The sequence below is a fragment of the Periplaneta americana genome, chromosome 5, assembly GCF_040183065.1.
Source record: "Periplaneta americana isolate PAMFEO1 chromosome 5, P.americana_PAMFEO1_priV1, whole genome shotgun sequence".
NCBI classification, from domain to species: Eukaryota; Metazoa; Arthropoda; class Insecta; order Blattodea; family Blattidae; genus Periplaneta; species Periplaneta americana.
Genome location: NC_091121.1, coordinates 183571948 through 183594989, shown reverse-complemented (window position 1 = coordinate 183594989; position 23042 = coordinate 183571948). Strand labels below are relative to the sequence as shown.

At 36.0% G+C, this 23042-nt stretch overlaps 2 protein-coding genes across 2 annotated transcripts; one reads left to right on the top strand and one right to left on the bottom strand.

Annotated features, from left to right (window-relative positions):
- The first annotated feature begins 600 nt into the window (after nucleotides 1-600).
- On the top strand, nucleotides 601-5029 carry RpL36A (ribosomal protein L36A). Its single transcript, XM_069826856.1, has 4 exons — nucleotides 601-753; nucleotides 977-1150; nucleotides 2277-2393; nucleotides 4962-5029. Exons 1-4 carry the CDS (start codon nucleotides 751-753, stop codon nucleotides 4980-4982), a joined length of 315 nt encoding a protein of 104 aa, XP_069682957.1. The 5' UTR covers nucleotides 601-750; the 3' UTR covers nucleotides 4983-5029.
- On the bottom strand, nucleotides 5013-23042 carry CCDC53 (Coiled-coil domain containing 53). Its single transcript, XM_069826853.1, has 4 exons — nucleotides 22904-23042; nucleotides 22238-22402; nucleotides 21819-22105; nucleotides 5013-5155 (listed from the first exon to the last, which is right to left on the bottom strand). The coding sequence occupies exons 1-4, from the start codon at nucleotides 22952-22954 to the stop codon at nucleotides 5083-5085; spliced, it is 576 nt and encodes a 191-aa protein (XP_069682954.1). The 5' UTR covers nucleotides 22955-23042; the 3' UTR covers nucleotides 5013-5082.

The following is a 23042-nucleotide window of genomic DNA, read 5'->3' as shown; positions in this document are numbered from 1 at the left end:
TCCAAAGTAGGAACATTAATTAAAAAAAAAGACATAGAGTTACAAAATAAACTTAATTTCAAGCATGCTGAGTAGAAATCGATAAATAACAATAGGTGATTTTTTTTGGGTACTGGTAAACATGCTGTATAATTATTATGATATATGATTATGATAAATATGAACATTCTAAATTAATTATATACTTGAATAAGATATTTATTCCTTTAATATAACGTTCTCTATGTAAGTGCAATTTCTGAAAAACCGATATTAAAAAATTTCAAAATTGATTAATAACTTATGGGAAAATATTTTTCACTCCATATGAAGGAAATATTTATTATCCACAATTTATTTGTGCAATTACTAATTTTATTGTGCATAAATACGGTACATTATAACATTTAGAGGGGCGCAGGCGAATATAACGTCTTTATTTTCCAATTTTATTTATTACATAATATTAACTCTTATTTTTATAACGACGATTATGACGTTTGGTGTATAAATTCCATGAAAATCAGGATAGCCATAATTTTTGTACAATAAACACAATTGTAACTGCTGTGTTATATTCTAAAAGAACTGATAATGATATCAACGATGTTGGTTAACCTGTTGTTTAAGAAACTATCTTTGAAATACCAGCAACGATTCACAGTATGGACATGCAGTTTACTTTAATAATCTAAGACATCCGGTTCCGGTAGTTGTGCATAAGTGACATCTACCGTCCGTCCGAACACGTTCTTCCTGAATTAATGCAAGATGGTGAGTTAGTTTTGAATTATTAGAGAGTGAATTTATAGCCATCATCATCCGGCGTTAGTGTTTACAAATTATCAAGTTGTAATTTTAGAATACCACATTAAATACAGTGTATTTAATTTCCGATGTAATACAAAAATTGTACTAAATGAAACGAGCAGGTGTGTGAACCTTAGTTCTGTGTTTGACTGAGAAATATTAATGTTGTACGGCTATTTTTTTTTAGGTGAATGTGCCGAAGCAGAGACGCACATTCTGCAAAAAATGCAAGAAACATAAGTTACACAAAGTAACTCAATATAAGAAATCTAAAGAAAGACAGGCGTCGCAAGGCCGTCGGAGGTACGACAGAAAACAGCAAGGATTTGGAGGGCAGACTAAACCAATTTTCAGGAAAAAAGTAAGTCTTTTGAATGAGTTACTTCATCAGCGAGTAATTTAAAACCAGTCTCTTGTCGGGTCCACTGTCGTTTCCTAGAATCTATATTACTGGAGGTACGCTATATTGTTTATGTTTTGTAATTTTGTTACTAGTTTAGTTGCCTCATGGGTGTCACGTGTGAGGTCTGAACCAGTCTTCGGACTGCTGACTAGGCCCTGAATTATTATTAGAATATAGGCTATGTAGAAACAATATGATGGGGAAAATTTCAGTACAAGTATACGGATTCCTCACTGACAATTATACCTTTTATTACTAAAAAGAGCAGACCATTTTGTGTGCACAAGGTTTGAATTTTGAAGTAAGAGGGAAAGGAAGGAATCCGTGTTCTGAAATTTATCCACAATCTTATGTAGGAAGAAATCTTTCCAATAACCACAAACTACTGTTTAGGCTACACCCAAATTATCTTTGAAGGATATAAGTCAAACACTGTTGATTTTAAAGGTCTGACGAATACGTACACATTATTTCAGTGAATTTTGGTCAGTTTAGGTGACTTTATTTCGAACATATTCATTACAATTATCGCATCACCAATAGCGTGAAGAAAGGGAGTTATATAGGTCATTGTGCTGTATTTGATATTATTTTAATATCTCATAATTAATCTATCCTTGCACCATAATGTTTTCCAGTTTCTGAAAAACTAGGTGAGATCTTCCTTGCACTTAAAAAATGTACGGAAATTGTATGCATTTAGTTTAACTACAAGGTGCGCTATATCACCCAGAGAGCAAAAATACGGTTGTTATCGCAAGCTTTACATTGCCATGTTACATTTAGGTGTGAATTTTTTCTTAGAAATTACTTCACAAAATGAATTTGTAACCAAATATTCTTCTGTTTTAACTTTGACCAGTCAGTGATTCCAAGAAACTGCAAAACATTTAAATGAAAAGCATCTCAATTCTAGGAAACTATACTGGACCTTCCCTTGTCTAGATTATTTCTAAATTCTATGACTACGGGAATAATTTTATCATCGTTCTATTGAATTTCGTTCATTAAAGTTTGTTTAATGTATTTTATCGTGATTGTAAGACATTCTTAACTATATTATAATTTAATTCATTTTCTTCAGGCTAAGACAACAAAGAAGATTGTACTGAGAATGGAATGTACCGAATGCAAGTACAGAAAGCAGATTCCGTTGAAACGTTGCAAACATTTCGAATTAGGTGGTGACAAGAAGAGAAAGGTAAGTGGTCGTGTTTGTGAACGTTGCAGCCTACAGTATAATCAGTATTTCACTTTCATATAACTGGAATAGGCTATATTCAGTTCTTGCTTTAATTTTGAGCCATTGCTAGAATAATAGGTAATTCTGAAAGACGACCACTCCACGATTTTCGAACTTTTTTTTTTCTGCCAAAGGAAGAAACTATTTTATGTTCGATTTTCGATAGATAATACAAAAAAAAATTTCGGAAACGCGTAATTTCGTAATATAACAACCTCACCTCAACCAAGCAAAACTAAGCAAACCTAAACTACTCCGATAGCCACCAAGGAGTAAACATCGCCTACATTACGCTACCGTGCAAACTATGTAAAACTTTAAAAATCTAAAATAAGTAAAACCACAGCCTGCATGCAACAATCTGCACATATAAATGATGGCAATTTAATATAGAATATACATGCTCAAAACTTCTAAAATCCATGGAGAGGTTTTCCTCCATAATACTTAATAATTCCACAAAAATATTGTCGGACCATTGGATCTGTGCCCCTGTAAGATATGCGAACGGAACCCTAATTTCTTCTCAGCCTCGGTAATTCATTTCTCTCCCTGCATTCCTATCTCCCTCCCTTTGTCTCCCCCTACTACTCACAATTTTGAGCCTTCTTGCAATCCAGTGTTGTCAATTCAACATGAACACTGTAGCACGGAGTGGCGAAAGAAATATTATTAAGCAAGTATGTAATAGCATTTTGTGATGATGGGAAACAAACAGGTCACTATCTCTTTCCTATAAATAAGGCAACGAAAAGAGCAGCTATCAATTGATTACGTATTAAAATTACTTAATACAACATGTTATGTAATTTATATAGACAGGTCAGAGCGCCTAATAAAGAAAATCAGGAGAGAGGGAGTCTGTGCAGGAGATGAAAAGCTAGAATCACCAAGGAAGAACAGACCAAGGGAACTTTTAATTATTGTAGATGATATGAAGCGATGTAGTTTAAGAAGAAAGATACAAGAATTTTATACTGTGCAGAAAGAAGTTCCGACATTGAAGAAATTACTGAAGGTTGCAAGAGAAGCAATTTTCAAGGTTGGAGAGAAACACTATGGAAAGTGATTCGAGACATGGGATTTAGGTTTAAAAAATGTAGAAATACAAGATGTATTTTGATTGAAAGAAATGATATTGGACCAGTTATTTGACACCGTTTGACGGAAGTTTGGCAACATCCCTATTCGGCAAGGTTCGTGGCCTGCTGTTTAATGTGGTGGGAGGAAAGCGGGTGGAATGGAGTGAGTACAGGCGTTAACTTTTCCAAGAACGACGACAGCGCTGAAGGAGCACAGATCCCATGGTCCGACAGTAACTATTTGATGTAAGGATGAATGTGAAATTCACGTGGTTTACTGGAATGCCAGTATTTTGTTGAACTATTTGTTCTTAGAAGGAAAGTTTATAATCACTCACTAAAAATTACAGTTTATTGAATATTTTTCTTGGTATGATATGTGATACATTAAAGCAGTGCTACAAATAATTCATAACATTCCAGATACCAATTAGATTTAATATGGTACCTACTCTGTCAGTGTCACTGCCTGTTGCAGATATAGTTAATTCGACGCAGGTACTCCTAAACTATCGGCACGTCCGTTATTTAAGATAATATATAATGAGTTCTAGTGAATGTTTTTACTGTTCCTGTCTGCTGACGAGTGGCAGATCCCTCCTGCTTGCATCCACGAACTCACGGCGCTTTGCTGGTTTAAAATTTAGTATATGTTACATTAATAAATTTAATAATAAATTCGTGATTTTTTTTTTACAGCGAAAAGGGTATAGAAGTTTGTTAAAACAAGCAAATAAAAAGAATCCCCTCTTTTTGACACTGACAAAAATTTAATTTTATATAAAGGTCATACACAAGTATGAGTACGCACTGTGTTAATGCATGATAAATTATAACATTCATAATTCTAAGACTGATGTAGATATAGAATAAAAACTGCATTTGATAAAACTGCATTAGAATTTATTCAAAGAAATATGTCATTCCAAATTGTTCTTTATAAGTTACATGTTCATAGGAATATACATTTCAATTTTGCTTTCTTTTACAAGGTATGAGAATTCCTGTGTAATTTTACTCTTCCATATTTAATATATCTACAGAATAGTCCACTTTCTATTTACCTTTATTTTTTAATTAGAGATTATATAACATGACATTAGGGTGGAATATAGTACAGGAGATGTACAGAGAGATCATTTATAATTTGAGAATGCGAGATGTGGGGATTTGCAGGTTGTATTCTGGAAATAAGTTACACTAAAATAATATTCTATACCGAACTAGTGCTTTAGAATGAGACACCACTATGCATTCGTGTGGTTCTTTGAAGTTTATGGGAGGAGGGTGATAAAAGTCTCAACTTACTGCATTTATGTGCACTGTACCTGCTTTCAAATTAGAAATGGATCTCTCTATTCATGCATGGAGAAATCTTCCGAATTTAAGCTGGTGCTAAAGAGTGGATTTATCATGTATTAATGAACCTTTTTTTTTTTTTCAGGGCCAGATGATCCAGTTCTAAAACTTGTATGATAAATGGTCAATAAAACAATTGTTGTATAATATAAACGTGTTTTTATTTGATATAATATATAACATGTACAGGATAAAGAATTTGATAACTAATCACTGAAGCTGCTGTCGGAATGGTCTTCTGTGTTTCTTGTCGATTTTGGCACAGTCATATCTGGATTACTGTAACATAGAAACAATTTAAATATAAGCACGAGTCCCATATTGAGCAGAAATGGAGATATGCAGGTAGAAATGTTGAATACTCCATTGATAGTCTGGGATCTTATAGAAACTGAACATATTTCTGCCAATTGTTAAGCTATATTACCGTGCAGGTAAGGTAAAAGGATGTGTGCTTAAGGGTACACGAAGTGAAATTTCAATTTTCTAAACTATTCAAACAAGAGATCTGGAAATTTGTAGTCATCATGCTGCATATAAATAATGTACAAAGTTTTATGTTAATGGGATTAAGAATTATTGTATGAATTATTATTATTATTTAAATTACACTTTGAAAAATTGCTACTCTTAACACAAATTTCAAAATCGTCTCGGCGAGGGCACACACACACACGTTTGCCTCAGTGTGTTATGTTCCACCCTAGATCATATAATTATGTAATAGGTAACTCTTCGCTGTTAAAATCTGCAGCACTTTGAAGAGAACAGCCAGGATTGCCACCCGTCTGCTGTAAATGAACATGAGATGGCAGTACAGTCGCTAATGCAATTATGACGTGACTCCTTATGTAACAACTACTGGATGTTCATTTCAAAGTGTCATGACGTCACCATTGTTGGGTCACCGATTTGAAGCGAGTTTCAGCTTATATGTTAGAGAAGTTGCCTACTATTTAAGGCGTTCTTCAATCTGAACTTGAAAACGTGTACGGTATAACTTGAACGTCGTAGCAACAGATGGCGGTCTGTACGGTCTGTGTGCTACCATAACCTCTTTCGAACTATGTTTTGCGCCGGCAAGTCGTACGCAGGGAAATTTGTTATCAGTTGCGTATGGTAACATTCCACAACACAAACCAAATGTTCCGTGTCCATGTTGACTGTCGAAGTTAAAGTCAACAAATACGTAAGTAATCATCTTAACCCTCTCCCCATATCCCGACAGTACGTATTTCCAAACAGTTCACATTCCTGCCACTACCGGCATTACCGTATGTATCGGTACGTACTCTTCAGAATGAACGCCGTACTTGCTAGGCAACTTCTCTGCCTCTTAGGTTATACACCTCTGCGGAAGTGTAGGAAGATTGAATTCTCTAGGCTCATCAGCTAGCCACATGACGGCATACAGCGAGCCATGACACATTTTGAACTGAACACCCAGTAGATGGCAGCATACTAAACCTGACAAAAGTTAACGTCAAAGCATATAAGGCCGACCTATCTGTTACATATATGATCTAGGGATCCAATAAGGATTAGGAATTCTATGATTAGGACAATGACTGTGATATTCGGCTGCATCAGCTGTTGCATTTTGTTCTCTCTCACACACCATAAATAAATACCATGTCGGCATATTCTTCAGTTAATTTATAATACATCTTGAGACGACTTGCAAGCTGCTAAATCCACAATGTATGACCGTCAACTGAACATGCGACAAAGTAAGCACATTCACTGGCATTGTAGAGCTTTATTCACACCAACTTCACTATGAGTTCCATATTCTTCTGCACCCTTCAATATTTTATTACAGTGTACAGTGGTGCACTGCGAAAAATTTTTGAACAGGCCTTTAAGAGGTTAACTCATCAACTAAAATGTATATTATGCCATTTAAAGAAATGAAGTCATTTCTCATATCTTCTTTATGAACAAAACTACAAGAAAGATATACCCATAGTATTATTTTCCCACTGTACTTCGACAACTTTTGTGTGAAACCATTTGACGTCTAAGAAAAAAATTATTTTGGATGAGCTAGATAAATGCTGCATCCTGTATATGCTGATAAAATTGTTCGGCAATGACAAATTTTAGCAGATATTGGTATTTTAATTGATAAAGAAACGTGTAAATAGTTTGTCAATGATATAATTTTAATATATATAACACAAACAAAAAACACACCCCAACGATATTCTCAAAACACATACACTCTTTGACTCTACACTACGAACGCACCCACACAGGAAACAAGAGGCGCCAAGACCAACAACGACCAGTTCCGAAGATTACCGAAAATAGGTCGAAACATGTTAACAAGGTGCGTTGATGTTTAACACAAAGTTCTTATCATACATATTCCGAAGTGATACAGTGTTAAAAGTTGTCCAATCAAGATGTACAAACAAAAATCGATACATGGGCTAAATCAAATTTGCAATGTTAGGTTTTAAAATACGAACTATAAAAGCAAAAGTAATGGCATTTTTAGGGAAAAATACTGAGACCTCAGGATGGAATAACTGATAAAATTATGGAACAGACAACCCACTTCAAGTATCTGAAGCAATGTAAGTTATAATTATTATGATTAGAGAGCGAATTTTTAGATCCCAAAGACAAGAATTATATTGACATAAAGAATACATTAATGACGTCGTGTGACAAAACAAGCTACAGTACCGGTTTGCATATAAAATACAAGCCATTGCTGAATGATTACATTTTGCCACACACAAAAACATCAGTCATTGTGTAGTATTATATGAAGTAAATTTAATTTTAATATGTTGAAAATAAACTATTTGTGAAGGTGTTTGGTACCTAATGGTACCATAAGCCCGACAAGCTATGTTATTGAGAGATTAGGGAAGTCACCAGCACTACAATACCAGAAAGCACAATGAACAGGTTAAATTAAGACAAAAAGAAAAGGAATGTCTTCAATTTTTTCAATTCCAATCTATGAATCGGAATTTTTACAAGTCCTCTGTTACAACTAAAGCATTCCAGACAATGATAGAAAAAGTGCAGCTCCAATGGACCAGATACATAGTAGTGATGTCTAAAACGCAATACTCATGCAGGATGTGGAAGGCAAGATGTGGGGGCTAAAGACCAAAAAGTCAGATAACATATGACTGGCAATGAAAGAGGAAAAGATCCGACGAGGAACTGACGAGAAATTTGCAAAATCCTGACATCAAATTTGTAGGTGAGGATGACAATGAAGAAAATCAAATCAAGGACTGCTTTAAACATTTCCACAGTCCTTGACAACTAATTCCACATTTTATATTTAAATTATTTTACAATAGTCAGTAAAATAATAAATAAATGGAATCAATATGGTACAACAATTTGATTACTCAGAAGCTTCATTGCAGACAATATACTGAGAGGTTTAGAATTTAAGGTAAGAAAGTACTGCATTTTGGGATTGGTTGAAAAGTGTTTCAATTGTGACAAGTGGTATTTATACTTTTCAAGTGCTTTGTGTAAAACAAAAACTTTTTCTTGTAATTAAGAAATCCCGTCACAGATTGAAACATGTTTCAACTCGTGTCTGCATTACATTTTATTACGTGCTTACCTTGAATAGTTTGAGATTAATATGTATACAGTATTAAATAAATTTGTCTAAAACTGGATTAAACCAACGAAGCTAGTGTGATATTATTGTAAAGTAGGGACCCTGGCTGCATACAAGAAGGGACCAAGTGAAGCCTCATCGAGTACTTCATAGACATCTAAAAATAGCAGAGATATTGCCACCACTGCGAATACTTCTTCATTGCTACTGAACATTGAGGATTCAGACACTGATCCTGATGATCTTGAGGATATCTCTATTTAAATCAAGTAATCATAGTTTCAATTATTCAATATTAAAATATGTGATAGGCTAAATAATTAGCAGTATCTATAAATTAAATTTTGAATTACTTGATTTTAAAGTATTTTATGGAAATCTAGCTGTTAAATTCCATGAAGCGGAATTCAGTGGCAGCCAGTTGGTAACACTGCTCTCAATTAACTTCAGTGGGTAACAGTGATGACTTCAGTTTTTCACTGTGGCATAATTATAGTGGTTATGCATATAGTTAAGTGCTTCAAGACACAAAGCCATTTTCAGGGCTAATGCAGATTACCGGTACCTTTGTCAGTCCAGAACATTTTATGACTGCAGGCAGTGGCAGTTTCTCGGGGGAGGGGAGGGAAGGGAGGAACGTCCTCACATTTTTCTTCTTTTGAAAGTAAATACCAAATGAAATATATGCCTTGAAATTCGAGGAAGATTCGATAATTTTTAAGTTCACAGCTATAAGAAAACCTCGGTTGATCGAGTTTTAAATGACGTGCAATCATGTGCTGATGGAAAACTGTGAGAAAGATGCGAGATTGTTTGTGTGGAGGAAAGTCAATCCATTCCTCCTCTACTGCAGTTAACACACATAGACAACAGCGCGCTAGCGGCCAGAGAAAGAAGCAGAGTTTAAAAGCAGGTAAATGAACGGATAGGGAGGAGATCCTCCTCTGAATCAGCGCATGGGCGGGAAATAGAAACCGACTGGTCGTGCAGCAAGCTCGCTACTGCTGCCATCTAACGATGCTGCATTCAACCAGACTATAACACATCTCGGAGGAGGCACAACAAAAACAGTTTTAACGCAAAGTTATGAAAGACACCATATAAACATTTTTTTTTTAATTATAAAATAAAATATATTATTCATTGCACTTTTTATAAGCTACTATTCATGGTTTGAAACTTTCGAGGATATCTGAAAGTTGAAGTAAGAGGTAGGAGGAAGTAGTTCTACGTTAGTATCGCAGATCTTTTTGGCCCCTGAAATTCACTTCCATTCATTGTCTACTAGACAGGACAACAGCCATGTTGTACAAATATATTTGAAATTGAAAGTACTGCAAACTACATTATTTTTAACATAAAAAAATTAATCGGTCACCTGCAGCTTTGAACAATAATGGTAGTATGACTTTACAAGAACTGACATTCTTCAAAAGCATGTGATACTGAACTTGTAAAATGTACATGTGGCAACACAGACCACGTGGGTGGGTGCAGTGTTCTTGCTTTCCTAACATTATTTCCCATTCCCACTTCTGTAAGACGGTTCTGGGTGTGATGCTGTAGTGTGCGCTAAAAATGCTGCGAGTTTGTGAATTTCCTTGTACTTGTTAATTTGTGCAATTATCCAACAATGAATGGAAGTGAAAACATATTTTGGACAATTTAGGAAACTCAGTTTACAAGAACAGATTATTGCTATACAAAAGAGGAGGCCAATCCCAACACTATCTGGTCTTACATGTATGCATGTAGGCTAATTTGTAGCATGTTTCCCTCAAGAATATGTCATTCTGCGCTGTTAACTTCTTTCCTCCTCTTAAGAAGTATGCAGGAGCCGCCACTGACTGCAGGGATAGCAGTATGATCCACAGAGAAGAAATAGAGACAGTGTAATCATGTCTGGCTTTGCAATAAAGTAAACAGATGACTGCAAAATCGTTTAACAATATACCATTCAGCAGGAAAGGGCTGATTTTAGGACTGTGATCCACTTACGGTGAATCTTCAATCCCACTATGCACCACATACTGTAAGGAGGGGGGGGGGGAACTTATTCAAATAATTGAAAAAAACCTCAAAATTGCAGCACACTTCTCAAGAGATATGTACTGTTATCACCTTTTGAAGTTGAAATGTTTGGAAACCTATGGATACACATTTTGTGGGGGTGGTATGACTCAATAATTGAGGAGTTTGGGGGGAAAACCAGGCAGCTCCAATTTTTTTCATTTTTGAGTTATTTATACACAGAGGACAAAAAAAATACGCTCTATCATTTGGTCGAAGAACCAAGTAGTTCCAAGAATTACATTCACAGTTATGATGCATTTTGGACCCGCCTCTTCTGTACGTGCTTATTCTTGGGCGGTAAGTTTTTCTTAGTTGAAAGGGTTACAGCAGCTTCTTGTCTATGCGGATGACGTGAATATGCTAGGAGAAAATCCACAAACGATTAGGGAAAACTCGGAAATTCTGGTTGAAGCAAGTAAAGCGATAAGGTTGGAAGTAAATCCCGAAAAGACTAAGTATATGATTATGTCTCGTGACCAGAATATTGTACGAAATGGAACTTTAAAAATTAGAGATTTATCTTTCGAAAAGGTGGAAAAATTCAAATATCTTGGAGCAACAGTAACAAATATAAATGACACTCGGAAGGAAATCAAACACAGAATAAATATGGGAAATGCGTGTTATTATTCGGTTGAGAAGCTTTTATCATCCAGTCTGATGTCAAAAAATCTGAAAGTTAGAATTTATAAAACAGTTATATTACCGGTTGTTCTGTATGGTTGTGAAACTTGGACTCTCACTTTGAGAGAGGAACAGAGATTAAGGGTGTTTGAGAATAAGGTTCTTAGGAAAATATTTGGGGCTAAGAGGGATCAAGTTACAGGAGACTGGAGAAAGTTACACAACGCAGAGCTGCACGCATTGTATTCTTCACCTGACATAATTAGGAACATAAAATCCAGACGTTTGAGATGGGCAGGACATGTAGCACGTATGGGCGAATCCAGAAATGCATATAGTGTGTTAGTTGGGAGGCCGGAGGGAAAAAGAGCTTTGGGGAGGCCGAGACGTAGATGGGAAGATAATATTAAAATGGATTTGAGGGAGATGGGATATGATGGTAGAGACCGGATTAATCTTGCTCAGGATAGGGACCAACGGCGGGCTTATGTGAGGGCGGCAATGAACCACCGGGTTCCTTAAAAGCCAGTAAGTAAGTAAGTAAGTTTTTCTTCATTATCTCTAAAAGTACTGAATTGGAACTGCTTGGTGTTTCCCCCAAACCCCTCAATTGAACATGAGTAAGATTTATCTTCAATTTTCTTTGCTGCTAGTGTTTTGAAAATACCGTTTCTCATCACTAATTACTGTTGCTACATCTTTAAGGAGAGACTCCATTGAAAATCATGAAAATTTTCCAAAAAAATGTTTATTGGCTATTTCATTTCTTTAGAATGCATATTTTCATACTCCAAATGGATTTAGTTAAATTATGATTACGACTTCTGTGAAGGTCTCGTTATATAAGACCCTCATAAGACCAGTATAGTCGGACCATCGGATCTGTGCCCCCGTAAGATATGCGAACTGAACCCTAATTCCTTCTCAGCCTCGGTAATTCATTTCTCTCCCTGCATTCCTATCTCTCTCCCTTTCTGTCCCCCACTACTCACAATTTTGGCCTTCTTGCGGGACAGTTTACAATATTTACACTTGCAGTCCAGTGTTGTCAACTCAACATCAATACTGTAGCATGGAGTGCCGAAAGAAATATTAAGCAAGTACGTAATAGCATTTTGCGATGAAGAGAAACAAACAGGTCAATATCTGTATCGTATAAATCAGGAACGAAAAGAGCAGCTGATCACAGGTGAGGCTTATTTTATTTCAATTGATTATGTATTAAAATTACTTACTTAACTAATACTAACAATACAACATTTTATGTAATTTATATAGAGAGGTCAGAACTCCTAATAAAGAAAATCAGGAGAGATGGAGTCTGTGCAGGAGATGAAAAGCTAGAATCACCAGGGAAGAACAGACCAAGGGAACTTTTAATTATTGTAGATGATATGAACCCATGTATTTTAAGAAGATACAAGAATTTTATACCATTCAGAAAGAAGTTTCAACATTGAAGAAATTACTGAAGGTTCCGAGAGAAGCAATAATTTCCAAGGTTGGAGAGAAAAACTACGGAAAGTGATTGGAGACATGGGATTTACTTACTTACTTACTGGCTTTTAAGGAACCCGGAGGTTCATTGCCGCCCTCACATAAGCCCGCCATCGGTCCCTATCCTGAGCAAGATTAATCCAGTCTCTACCATCATATCCCACCTCCCTCAAATCCATTTTAATATTATCTTCCCACCTACGTCTCAGCCTCCCTAAAGGTCTTTCTCCCTCCGACCTCCCAACTAACACTTTATATGCATTTCTGGATTCGCCCATACGTGCTACATGTCCTGCCCATCTCAAACGTCTGGATTTTATGTTCCTAATTATGTCAGTTGAAGAATAGAATGCGTGCAGCTCTGTGTTGTGTAACTTTCTCCATTCTCCTGTAACTTCATCCCTCTTAGCCCCAAATATTTTCCTAAGCACATTATTCTCAAACATCCTTAATCTCTGTTCCTCTCTCAAAGTGAGAGTCCAAGTTTCACAACCATACAGAACAACCGGTAATATAACTGTTTTATTAATTCTAACTTTCAGATTTTTTGACAGAAGACTAGATGACAAAAGCTTCTCAACCGAATAATAACACGCATTTCCCATATTTATTCTGCGTTTAATTTCCTCCCGAGTGTCTTTTATATTTGTTACTGTTGCTCCAAGATATTTGAATTTTTCCACCTGTTCAAAAGATAAATCTCCAATTTTTATAGTTCCATTGCGTACAATATTCTGGTCACGAGACATAATCATATACTTAGTCTTTTTGGGATTTACTTCCAACCCTATCGCTTTACTTGCTTCAACTAGAATTTCCGCATTTTCCCTAATCGTTTGTGGATTTTCTCCTAGCATATTCACGTCATCCGCATAGACAAGAAGCTGATGTAACCCATTCAACTCCAAACCCTCTCTGTTATCCTGAACTTTCCTAATGGCATATTCTAGAGCGAAGTTAAAAAGTAAAGGTGATAGTGCATCTCCCTGCTTTAGCCCGCAGTGAATTGGAAAAGCATCAGATAGAAACTGACCTATACGGACTCTGCTGTGTTTCACTAAGACACATTTTAATTAATCGAACTAGTTTCTTGGGAATACCAAATTCAATAAGAATATTATATAAGACTTCTCTCTTAACCGAGTCATACACCTTTTTGAAATCTATGAATAACTGATGTACTGTACCCTTATACTCCCATTTTTTCTCCAATATCTGTCGAATACAAAAAATCTGATCAATAGTCGATCTATTACGCCTAAAACCACACTGATGATCCCCCAATGGAGACATGGGATTTAGGTTTAAAAATGTACTGTGCTCCAACCACGAGAAAGTCTCTGCCGGCTGAGATGAAAGGGAATAATGCTGTGAGTGAATGTTGATGTCATAAGTCACACATGTGGGTACTCATATCTCTATTGGCTCGCTGTCACAGCACAAACAATAACATTGATACACACATGTTTATACTACCCTAGTTACAAAATTAGATCACTGTTAATCTCCTGGTCTTTTAATCTCTCCATACAGGAAATAACAAATGCAGAGGAGCGCATGGTTTTTAAACAGACGTTATAACGGTAATATTATATATCTACTTCGCTCCAATACATGTCACAATAGTAAGCACATTCCTTTCACAGTTGATCTCCTGGTTGGAGAACAGTAGAAATACAAGATGCATTTTGATTGAAAGAAATAATACTGTAGCATGCAGGACCAGTTATTTATGACACCGTTTGACGTAAGTTTGGCAACATCCCTATTCGGCAAGGTTCGTGGCCTGCTGTTTAACGTGGTGGGAGGAAAGCGGGTGGAATGGAGTGAGTACAGGCATTAAATTTTCCAAGAATGACGACAGCGCTGAAGGGGCACAGATCCGATGGTCCGACAATACTACTGTATGCCTGTGAAACGTGCACTATGAACAAATTCTCCAGTGTTTTGAAAGAAAAATACTGCACAGAGTTTATGGCCCAGTGTGTGGCGGGGGTGTATGGAGGAAAAGGTATAACCAAGAATTGTATTCTCTTTATGAAGACGTGGAAGTCTCTAAATCATCATCATCATCAATAGCTATCAGGGTTTAGGCCATTTGGCCTGTTCCGTCTCAGGTGAAAAGCTGGTCTCTCCATCGCTTCTTCGGGCGTCCACGATCTCGGTATCCAAGGGGTCTGTAATTTAATAATCTCCTGGGTAGTCTATCATTTGGCATCCGTAGAACATGCTCATGCCAGTTGCTCCGATACTTGTGGATTGTCTCTGTAATGGCTGCGATATTTAGTTCTTGTCGGGTGTCTTCATTATATTTATGGTCATAGAGAGTGTAGCCTGCTAGCGGTCTTAGTAATCTCATCTCAGCTGCTTCTATTCTTTTCAGTTGACTAGTTGTTAGAGTCCAAGTTTCTGATCCATATAGCAAAGTTGGAATGGCCATTGTTTTGTAGAATTTCAAAATTGTGTCGTTGGGAATAGAATTTGTCGATTAGTTCTTATGCTTTCTCATATGATGAAAATAAATATTAAAACTCCTACAAATGAAATTATAGATCCAATAGATGATACTACATTTCATGCCGGACCTTCTTAAACAGTGTATTTCTAATTGTTCTTAGCAGCTGTTGAAATTTGGCTAAATACATAATGTTAACCAGGCTAAGATGGGCAGGACACCTGATAAGGAAGGAGGAGGCAGAGATCCCAAAGAGAGTAACAGCCGGATGGGACAAGAAGGAAAGGAAGGCCGAGATCAAGATGGATTGATGGAGTGGATGGTGATGCGAGCTCTTCGAGTGAGAAACTGGATGGCAGCTATGGATCACGATGGCTGGAGATGAGTCCTTGAGGAAGCCAAGACTCAGCAATGAGTTGTACAGCTACTGATGATGATGATGATGATGATGATGATTACAACTATATTTAATTATTTTTTAAATTAAGCCTGTAAGGGCGTGTGGCATTTAAAGAGCTGTCAAAATTATTTTTTCATCAAAGAATTCTTTTTTACAAATTTCTGATTACAAATCCAGTAACTTTTTGTTCTAAAGTTGGCTCCCTGAAGTTATTAGATGAATGCAGCAGAGGAGAATTTTAATATTCATTTTACTTTCAAATCCATTTTTCCGTAAGTTTATTTTTCTTGATTCAACACCAAATTTTTTATGCCAAATATTAATCAATCTAGATTAAATTTTTATTGTAAGTATTTATGAGGTAGCTGCAGGTTTCTAGGCATTTATTTTGCTAAGAAATGCTGCTACTTTATTTTATTAAATTCCTTTTTCATGAATTAAAAGACTACAGTGGACTTTGCCAGCAAACAGCTGAATACATTAAGATTGATTTGATTGAGAGAAAAAATAATATTTTCATAATTTCAATAAAATTGCTGAAAGTGAATAAATGAGATATTTCATAAAATGAATGCATAGAAATGTTTGTGAATGTAGCCAAAAGAAAAGGAAGCTTAACAATAATTGAGATGATCTACTAAAAACTTGGTTTGAAAATATTTCTTAAAAAAATATCAAAAGCCAAAAACATTTGGGAGTTCAAAATTTTCATTTTCTTAGTCCTTTATATAGTAAACAAGCTCTCAAAATTTGGTTGAAAAATAAATTATTAGGAAAAAAAGTTGTCATTTTTAGTGGAGTGTCCCCTTAAGATAAGTTTTCCAATAATGACAACCAATGAAATTTCATGCAAGTCATTCTATAGTTCAAGATCATAAGAATTTCACTTTCAGTCATTTTAATATGAAGTCTGTTTCGCTAATCCAGCCATAGCTTTTTCCATTATTGAAAACGTGCTCAACTACAGCATTGCTCAAGGGAAAAAACAGAACAAATTTCAGCAAAGTGGGAGCGCTCTCTGGATTTGCTGGGGGGGGGGGGGGGAAACCCATTTCTGAACCGTTGGTTCCTTCTATATTAATTCTTAGAACACTGTGTCTTGTAAGACGTATTAATCACATAGTTCATTGCCATCAATTGTCAATTTATTTGCTTTCACGTTATCTGTGAGGCCTTTAAATATTGCTGGTTTCTTTAAATCCAAAATACCGAAATGCTTGAAATGATTTCATACACATGTGTTGACAGGGACGCCGAGAAGGGGGGCCAAAGGGGGCGAGTGCATATGGTCCCATGAGCAATAAGGGCCCGCCAGATTAAGTGAGTCTGACTTCTTTTATTATCATGAATAATTATTTGTAGGTACATACGGGTACTATAAAATTTTGTAAGAATATTTGTTACATAAATTTGACATATTAACTCAACAATAGTAAAATTAATACAAATTACCACTTCATATGTAAATATTTGACTTTTATATAATAGATATCGGTTTCCCACATTAATGTTCACTAACACGACAATTGAGGGCAACGGCATTTGCCTGAACTATGTTCCTGTCGCTTGTACTGAACACGTTCAATTATTTATTGTCTGGCCCACCACAATATGCTAGTGGACTCTCCCAAACCAAAGTCATAGGATCACGTTTCCTTTTCAGTACTGGTACATTGTATGTTTCGTGTCGAAACTTTCGTCTTTTCGTTGTCGTTTGTCTAGTAAATTCTGTTCATCATTGGTGTTACCAGTTATAATTTAATTGTACAATGGACAAGTACAAGCATAAGTCGGGGGCTGAGAAGCACAAGGGGAGAGAGAAAAAATTGCAAGATATTAATATGGGTGCTAGACTGCGTGAAAAACATTATGAAGACATTAACAAAGAGATCAGTTATGAGCCGAAATATTTAAAATCAATTCATGCCTCTAATTTAGGGCCAACCCCACTGAAACCTATGAATCTCCTAAATAGTATGAGGGAATTAAAACTGGATACTTTATTTCCAAATATTTGTATAACCATTAGAATATTCTATACAATTCCTGTGACAATTGCTGATGCTGAAATATCCTTCAGCAAGATGAAGAAAATAAAAAATGTATTCAGATAAATGTGTCAAGAACGATTGAGTAATCTTGGCTCCTTAGTCTGGAGAGCGATCTTGCTAGGTCTTTAAATTTTGATATAATTGATTATTTTGCATCAATGAAGACAAGGAGAATTGTTTGTTAATGTTGGACTGCAAGTTAGAAATTACAGGTGTTTAGGAATAATGTTTTATGAATATAATATACTGGCTAATGTGAAGTTTTGCTAAAAGTTTTCAATGTAATAAAACTGTATATTTTAGGTTCGTATCTGTGTATGGGGTTATCTTTTATTTATTTTGCAAATAATTATTATGGTTAGAATAACTGGTAACTTGTAATTGTTACTTTTTTCAATGGGGGTCCGAGTACAGTATTGCAGAGGGGCCCATAAATTCTGTTGGCGACCCTGTCTGTTGATGCTGTTGAAAGATTTTCCGGCAGTAAAATTGTTTTTGTTACAAACCTCATATATTCACAGTTATGTAAAAAAAAAAATGTGGACTTAAAAAAGTGTTACCGGTAACTCTTTGTCATTTAGGTTCTCCTCACCCTTAATAAAAGACCAAACTAAAGGATTAATTTCTTTGTGACCTAGAGAAAGAAAATAATATCTAATAGGCTTCCAGTTTTCAACCTAGGAATTAACAATGCCTCAAAAAAGAGTTATATTCCCGTTCAAGAAACAACGAGTCGTTGATAGCAATCCAAATTCCAGTTCACAGCAATATTACTGAATTCATCATGAGATTCTGCTTGGGGATTCCCACAGTGTACTGTGAGAATATGATGCAAATTATACTTAACACAGAATTGTCCACACCTGTGGAGTAAAGTTAGCGTGTCTGACCGCGAAATCAGGTGGCCCGGGTTCGAATTCCAGTCAGGACAAGTTACCTGGTTGAGGCTTTTTCCGAGGTTTTCCCTCAACCCAATATGAGCAAATGCTGGGTAATTTTCGGTGCTGAACTTCGGACTCATTTCACCGGCATTATCACCTTCATTTCATTCAGGTGCTAAATAACCTGAAATGTTGATACAGTGTCGTAAAATAACCCACTAATTAAGCTTAAAAAAACACAGAATCTGAAAGAGTCTGGACATTTTCAGCATCATGTTTGGATGATGGACATAGTCTTGAAATCTGGACAGTCTAGACAAAATACTGTATGTACAGGTGGCAACCCTGGAGATGTGATAATATGACCACCGCGAGAGCTGTAAACCCATCCAACCCACTTCCAAATACCTTAGTTTCTTATATACTCGATGGACCTCCAACATTACACAAGGACATAACCCTGTGGTACCACCATCTATTTGCACTACACAGGAAACCGAATGTTATCAAAACGTGTATATACAAGGCACACCAAAAGCCTGAACAACTCAAACCTAACCTATCGCTGTTAGCTTATTTTTCTTTCTAAATAACAGCAGTACTGCAAAACCCATTTCAAAATCCCTCTGCTGGATATCTCTCACTAAAACTAACAAAATTTAACGGATTGACATTTGTATGTGCGAATTGTGTAAATGTAGTACATTAAACGTGATACTTACTTACTTACTTACAAATGGCTTTTAAGGAACCCGAAGGTTCATCGCCGCCCTCACATAAGCCCGCCATCAGTTCCTATCCTGTGCAAGATTAATCCAGTCTCTATCATCACACCCCACCTCCCTCAAATCCATTTTGATATTATCCTCCCATCTACGTCTCGGCCTCCCTAAAGGTCTTTTTCCCTCCGGTCTCCCAACTAACATTCTATATGCATTTCTGGATTCGCCCATACGTGCTACATGCCCTGCCTATCTCAAACGTCTGGATTTTAAGTTCCTAATTATGTTAGGTGAAGAATACAATGCGTGCAGTTCTGTGTTGTGTAACTTTCTCCATTCTCCTGTAGCTTCATCCCACTTAGCCCCAAATATTTTCCTAAGCACCTTATTCTCAAACACCCTTAACCTATGTTCCTCTCTCAGAGTGAGAGTCCAAGTTTCACAACCATACAGAACAACCGGTAATATAACTGTTTTATAAATTCTAACTTTCAGATTTTTGGACAGCAGACTGGATGATAAGAGCTTCTCAAGTGCTCGTGCCAGAGAATCAGTCCTATTCCGAGGCTTATTGTAGGGATTCGTAATAAGCTGTTTTTTACGGTGATGGGTTGTTAGCCCTTCGCCCAACCCCCAAGCTGGAGGACCACCCCTTATTGGCTGTCCACGACTGCTTATTCAATATATTCGCAGCTACCCTCCATATCTGGAGGCCGTCTCCTCTATCCGCAACCTGAGGACGCGCCATGCCGTGGTGATAGGGACCCACCATACATGGACATTAAACCTTGATGATTTACTTAATTTGTGCCTTGTATACATGTGTGATGTTTAGGGACCGGATTTTTATGTAATTACATATTATATTCCTATCAACCTAACCGTATATAAAAAAAACAAATCTTTGCGAATCTTGTAATTACCATTAATATATTAAAATTTGATACTACATATTTTTACATATTTACCCCACATTACATATTATGGCTTGGTATTACATAAATCTACATATTTAGGGGTTTTATTCAATTTTACTTCTCTGAAAGGAAAAAAAAAAGCTTCTGCTGGGGAAGTTTACAACTTGAAATACACAGATTTAAAAAGGTTTTTTACCTACCCAAGAAAGGATATATTTCAGGATGAAACATAACGTCCTTAGTTCCAGGTAGTAATAGAGCCACTCACCCCATACCACCCACTGTAAATATGAGTGAACAAGAGGCAACCTTTCTCATACAACTATATTGTATTGTAAAAATCACTTAGAAAGTAGCGTTGCCTTTTTGCAGTGGAGTGGGACGAGGACAACGTGATTTGTCTCGAACAACTGAAAAGCTGTTGAAAGATTAAAATAAATAGCTTTTCAGGTTATTGCTTGACCTCTTTACTTTCAATTTAGTAGACCTATACGGAAAAGTGATTTTCCGAGCAATTAGAAAGTATGGTTCTTGGATGGAATAATCCTACCCTTCTAAATGAGGCAAGAATGTCACTTTCCAAACAACAGTTTGTAAATGCCTATAGTCTGAGGTTTAGTAGGTACTTTGTTTCTTACAGGGAGCAGCTAAAATGCATGTGTCCCACATCTCCTCTTATTTTCTCCTAATCCAGTAAAGCGAAACAGTGCTTGCAGTTCTGCTGTGTCATTCATTTCACTCAGTTCTTTAGTTTTAGTACTTACAGTATAAAGTGCAAGTGAGTTTATCTAATGCTTTTAACTAACTAAAATGGCCCCTGTATCTTCAACCCTAACGACAAAAATTAGCCTATATCATAGATTGCGATGGACGAAGGTAAAATAGTAATGTGTCAAGTGTGCGGTAAAAAAAGTCGGGTGCTCTATGAAATCACAACTGGAGAGTCTTACCTATTTTACATATTTTGATACATATTCCCCGAGGTTCACTCAGCCTCCTATAAAATTGAGTACCGGGTCTTTCCCGCGGGTAAAAGGCGGTCAGAGCGTGGTGCCGACCACATCACCTCATTCTAGTGCCGAGGTCATGGAAAGCATGGGGCGCTACCTCCATGCCCCCCAAGTGCCTTCATGGCATGCTACGGGGATACCTTTACCTTTTTTTTATTCAGCTTATTTTTCTTACATAAATATGTACATATTTCACACCTAATTACATAAAAATCCAGTCCCTAGTGATGTTATTCCATCTCTCAGTTTAATAAGTTGAAAAAGCAACGAAAATAAGATTATTGTCATGTTGTGTGTAGTAAGATTGGAGATTTAAGCGGTTACTAACATGGACACTGTATTCTTACAAAGGATGGCACTATATGATGGAAACAAGAATGTAAGACACCACCTGAAACGTAACCTGTGTACTTATAGGATTCATTCAGCTTCAGGAAATACGGGATCAATAAATGTTTGGTATTATAACCCTGGAGGAAAGGATACCAATAAAAGGAATAATATAGTTCAACTTCTGAAAATGATAAATGTATTACTATTTCATTAAAATTGCGCTTTTGATGTACGGTAAGAGAAATAGGGACAGACCCTCTGAAATTAAAGTACAGTACTTATGGATAATATTCATTTGCCTCTAGTTACTTTCTATTCTCTATATGATGGACTTAGCAAGAACAGTTCAATAACATGAAAAAATTGTATACTTACTCGATAATACTAGGATCAAGCCCTTCTGTTTGCATCTTCAGACGAACTGCTTGGGCAGGAACACCAACTTGGATCATTCGAAAGAATCTGGCGTACTGAGGATCTTGAGCAACTGTTGTCATTTCTTCTTTGGATTCTGTTTGGAGATGATGTGTGTCTGCTTGTACATCATTTGTTTCTTTTATGTCATGTAGACCTTCATCTTTCGAGTTTTGGATACTTGTTTCTGCATTTTTGTCAACCTGTTGCTCCAATGTCACATTTTCAAGCCCAGAAATTGAACTCAACTGTAAAATGTTTCACATTAAACTTGACAGAAAACTGAATACTACACTAATAATATGAAAAAATGACATCAATCAAACTGTTGCATTTTTCTTAAATAATAAAATATATGCAAAGAATAATTAAGTAATTACCTTTGCTTCCAATATACTAAGTGATGCCTCAAGCTTCTGAATTTGCGCATCAAACTTTTCGAGTCGGAGTTCACATGACCGTGAAAATTTATTCAGGAATGAAACCGTATTTGAGATGAAGTGATTTATAAATGCTAACGTCCTCTTCTGATGAATGGCACCAACCTTTGAAACAATCATTTTGCCAAAATTAAGCATAACATCAGCTATAAAAAACTTCCCGGTACACAATGGTAAACAGGTCCGAATAGGCCTGCCTACTAGATGTTATAACCAACATTAATTCATTTTTATATAATTATTCATTTGAAATAAAATAACATTCTGATAAAAAATCAACCTTTCGTATATGTAAAAGAAAACACACACCGTATTATGATGATGAAGTTTTTCTAGTAATTAATACAAATCATTTGTAATAGGCCTACCTATGTAATGGAAAGTTAATGTAACAGTGAATTAATTTTATATAACCTATAAAAATACATGTATTTGAGAAACTATACATAATTTGAATGCAAAAAAGAATGATATCGAGTGGATTACATCCTGTAAATTTTATTTATGTACAGTTATACATTTCTGACATTGGTACTAATAAATCAATCATACTAAGAGTGCCAAGGACTCATTAACCATGTATTATTTTTGCATGAATTGGTTTACCTGAGTGTAGTCCACACCAGGGCCAATAATGGGTAACCCGTCAACATCCATCCCAGATTTTATTATTTTTATATTAACATTAAATGTACATTAATTTAATAACCTGCGATGTCACTAATTTACTCTACATGGCGCCATC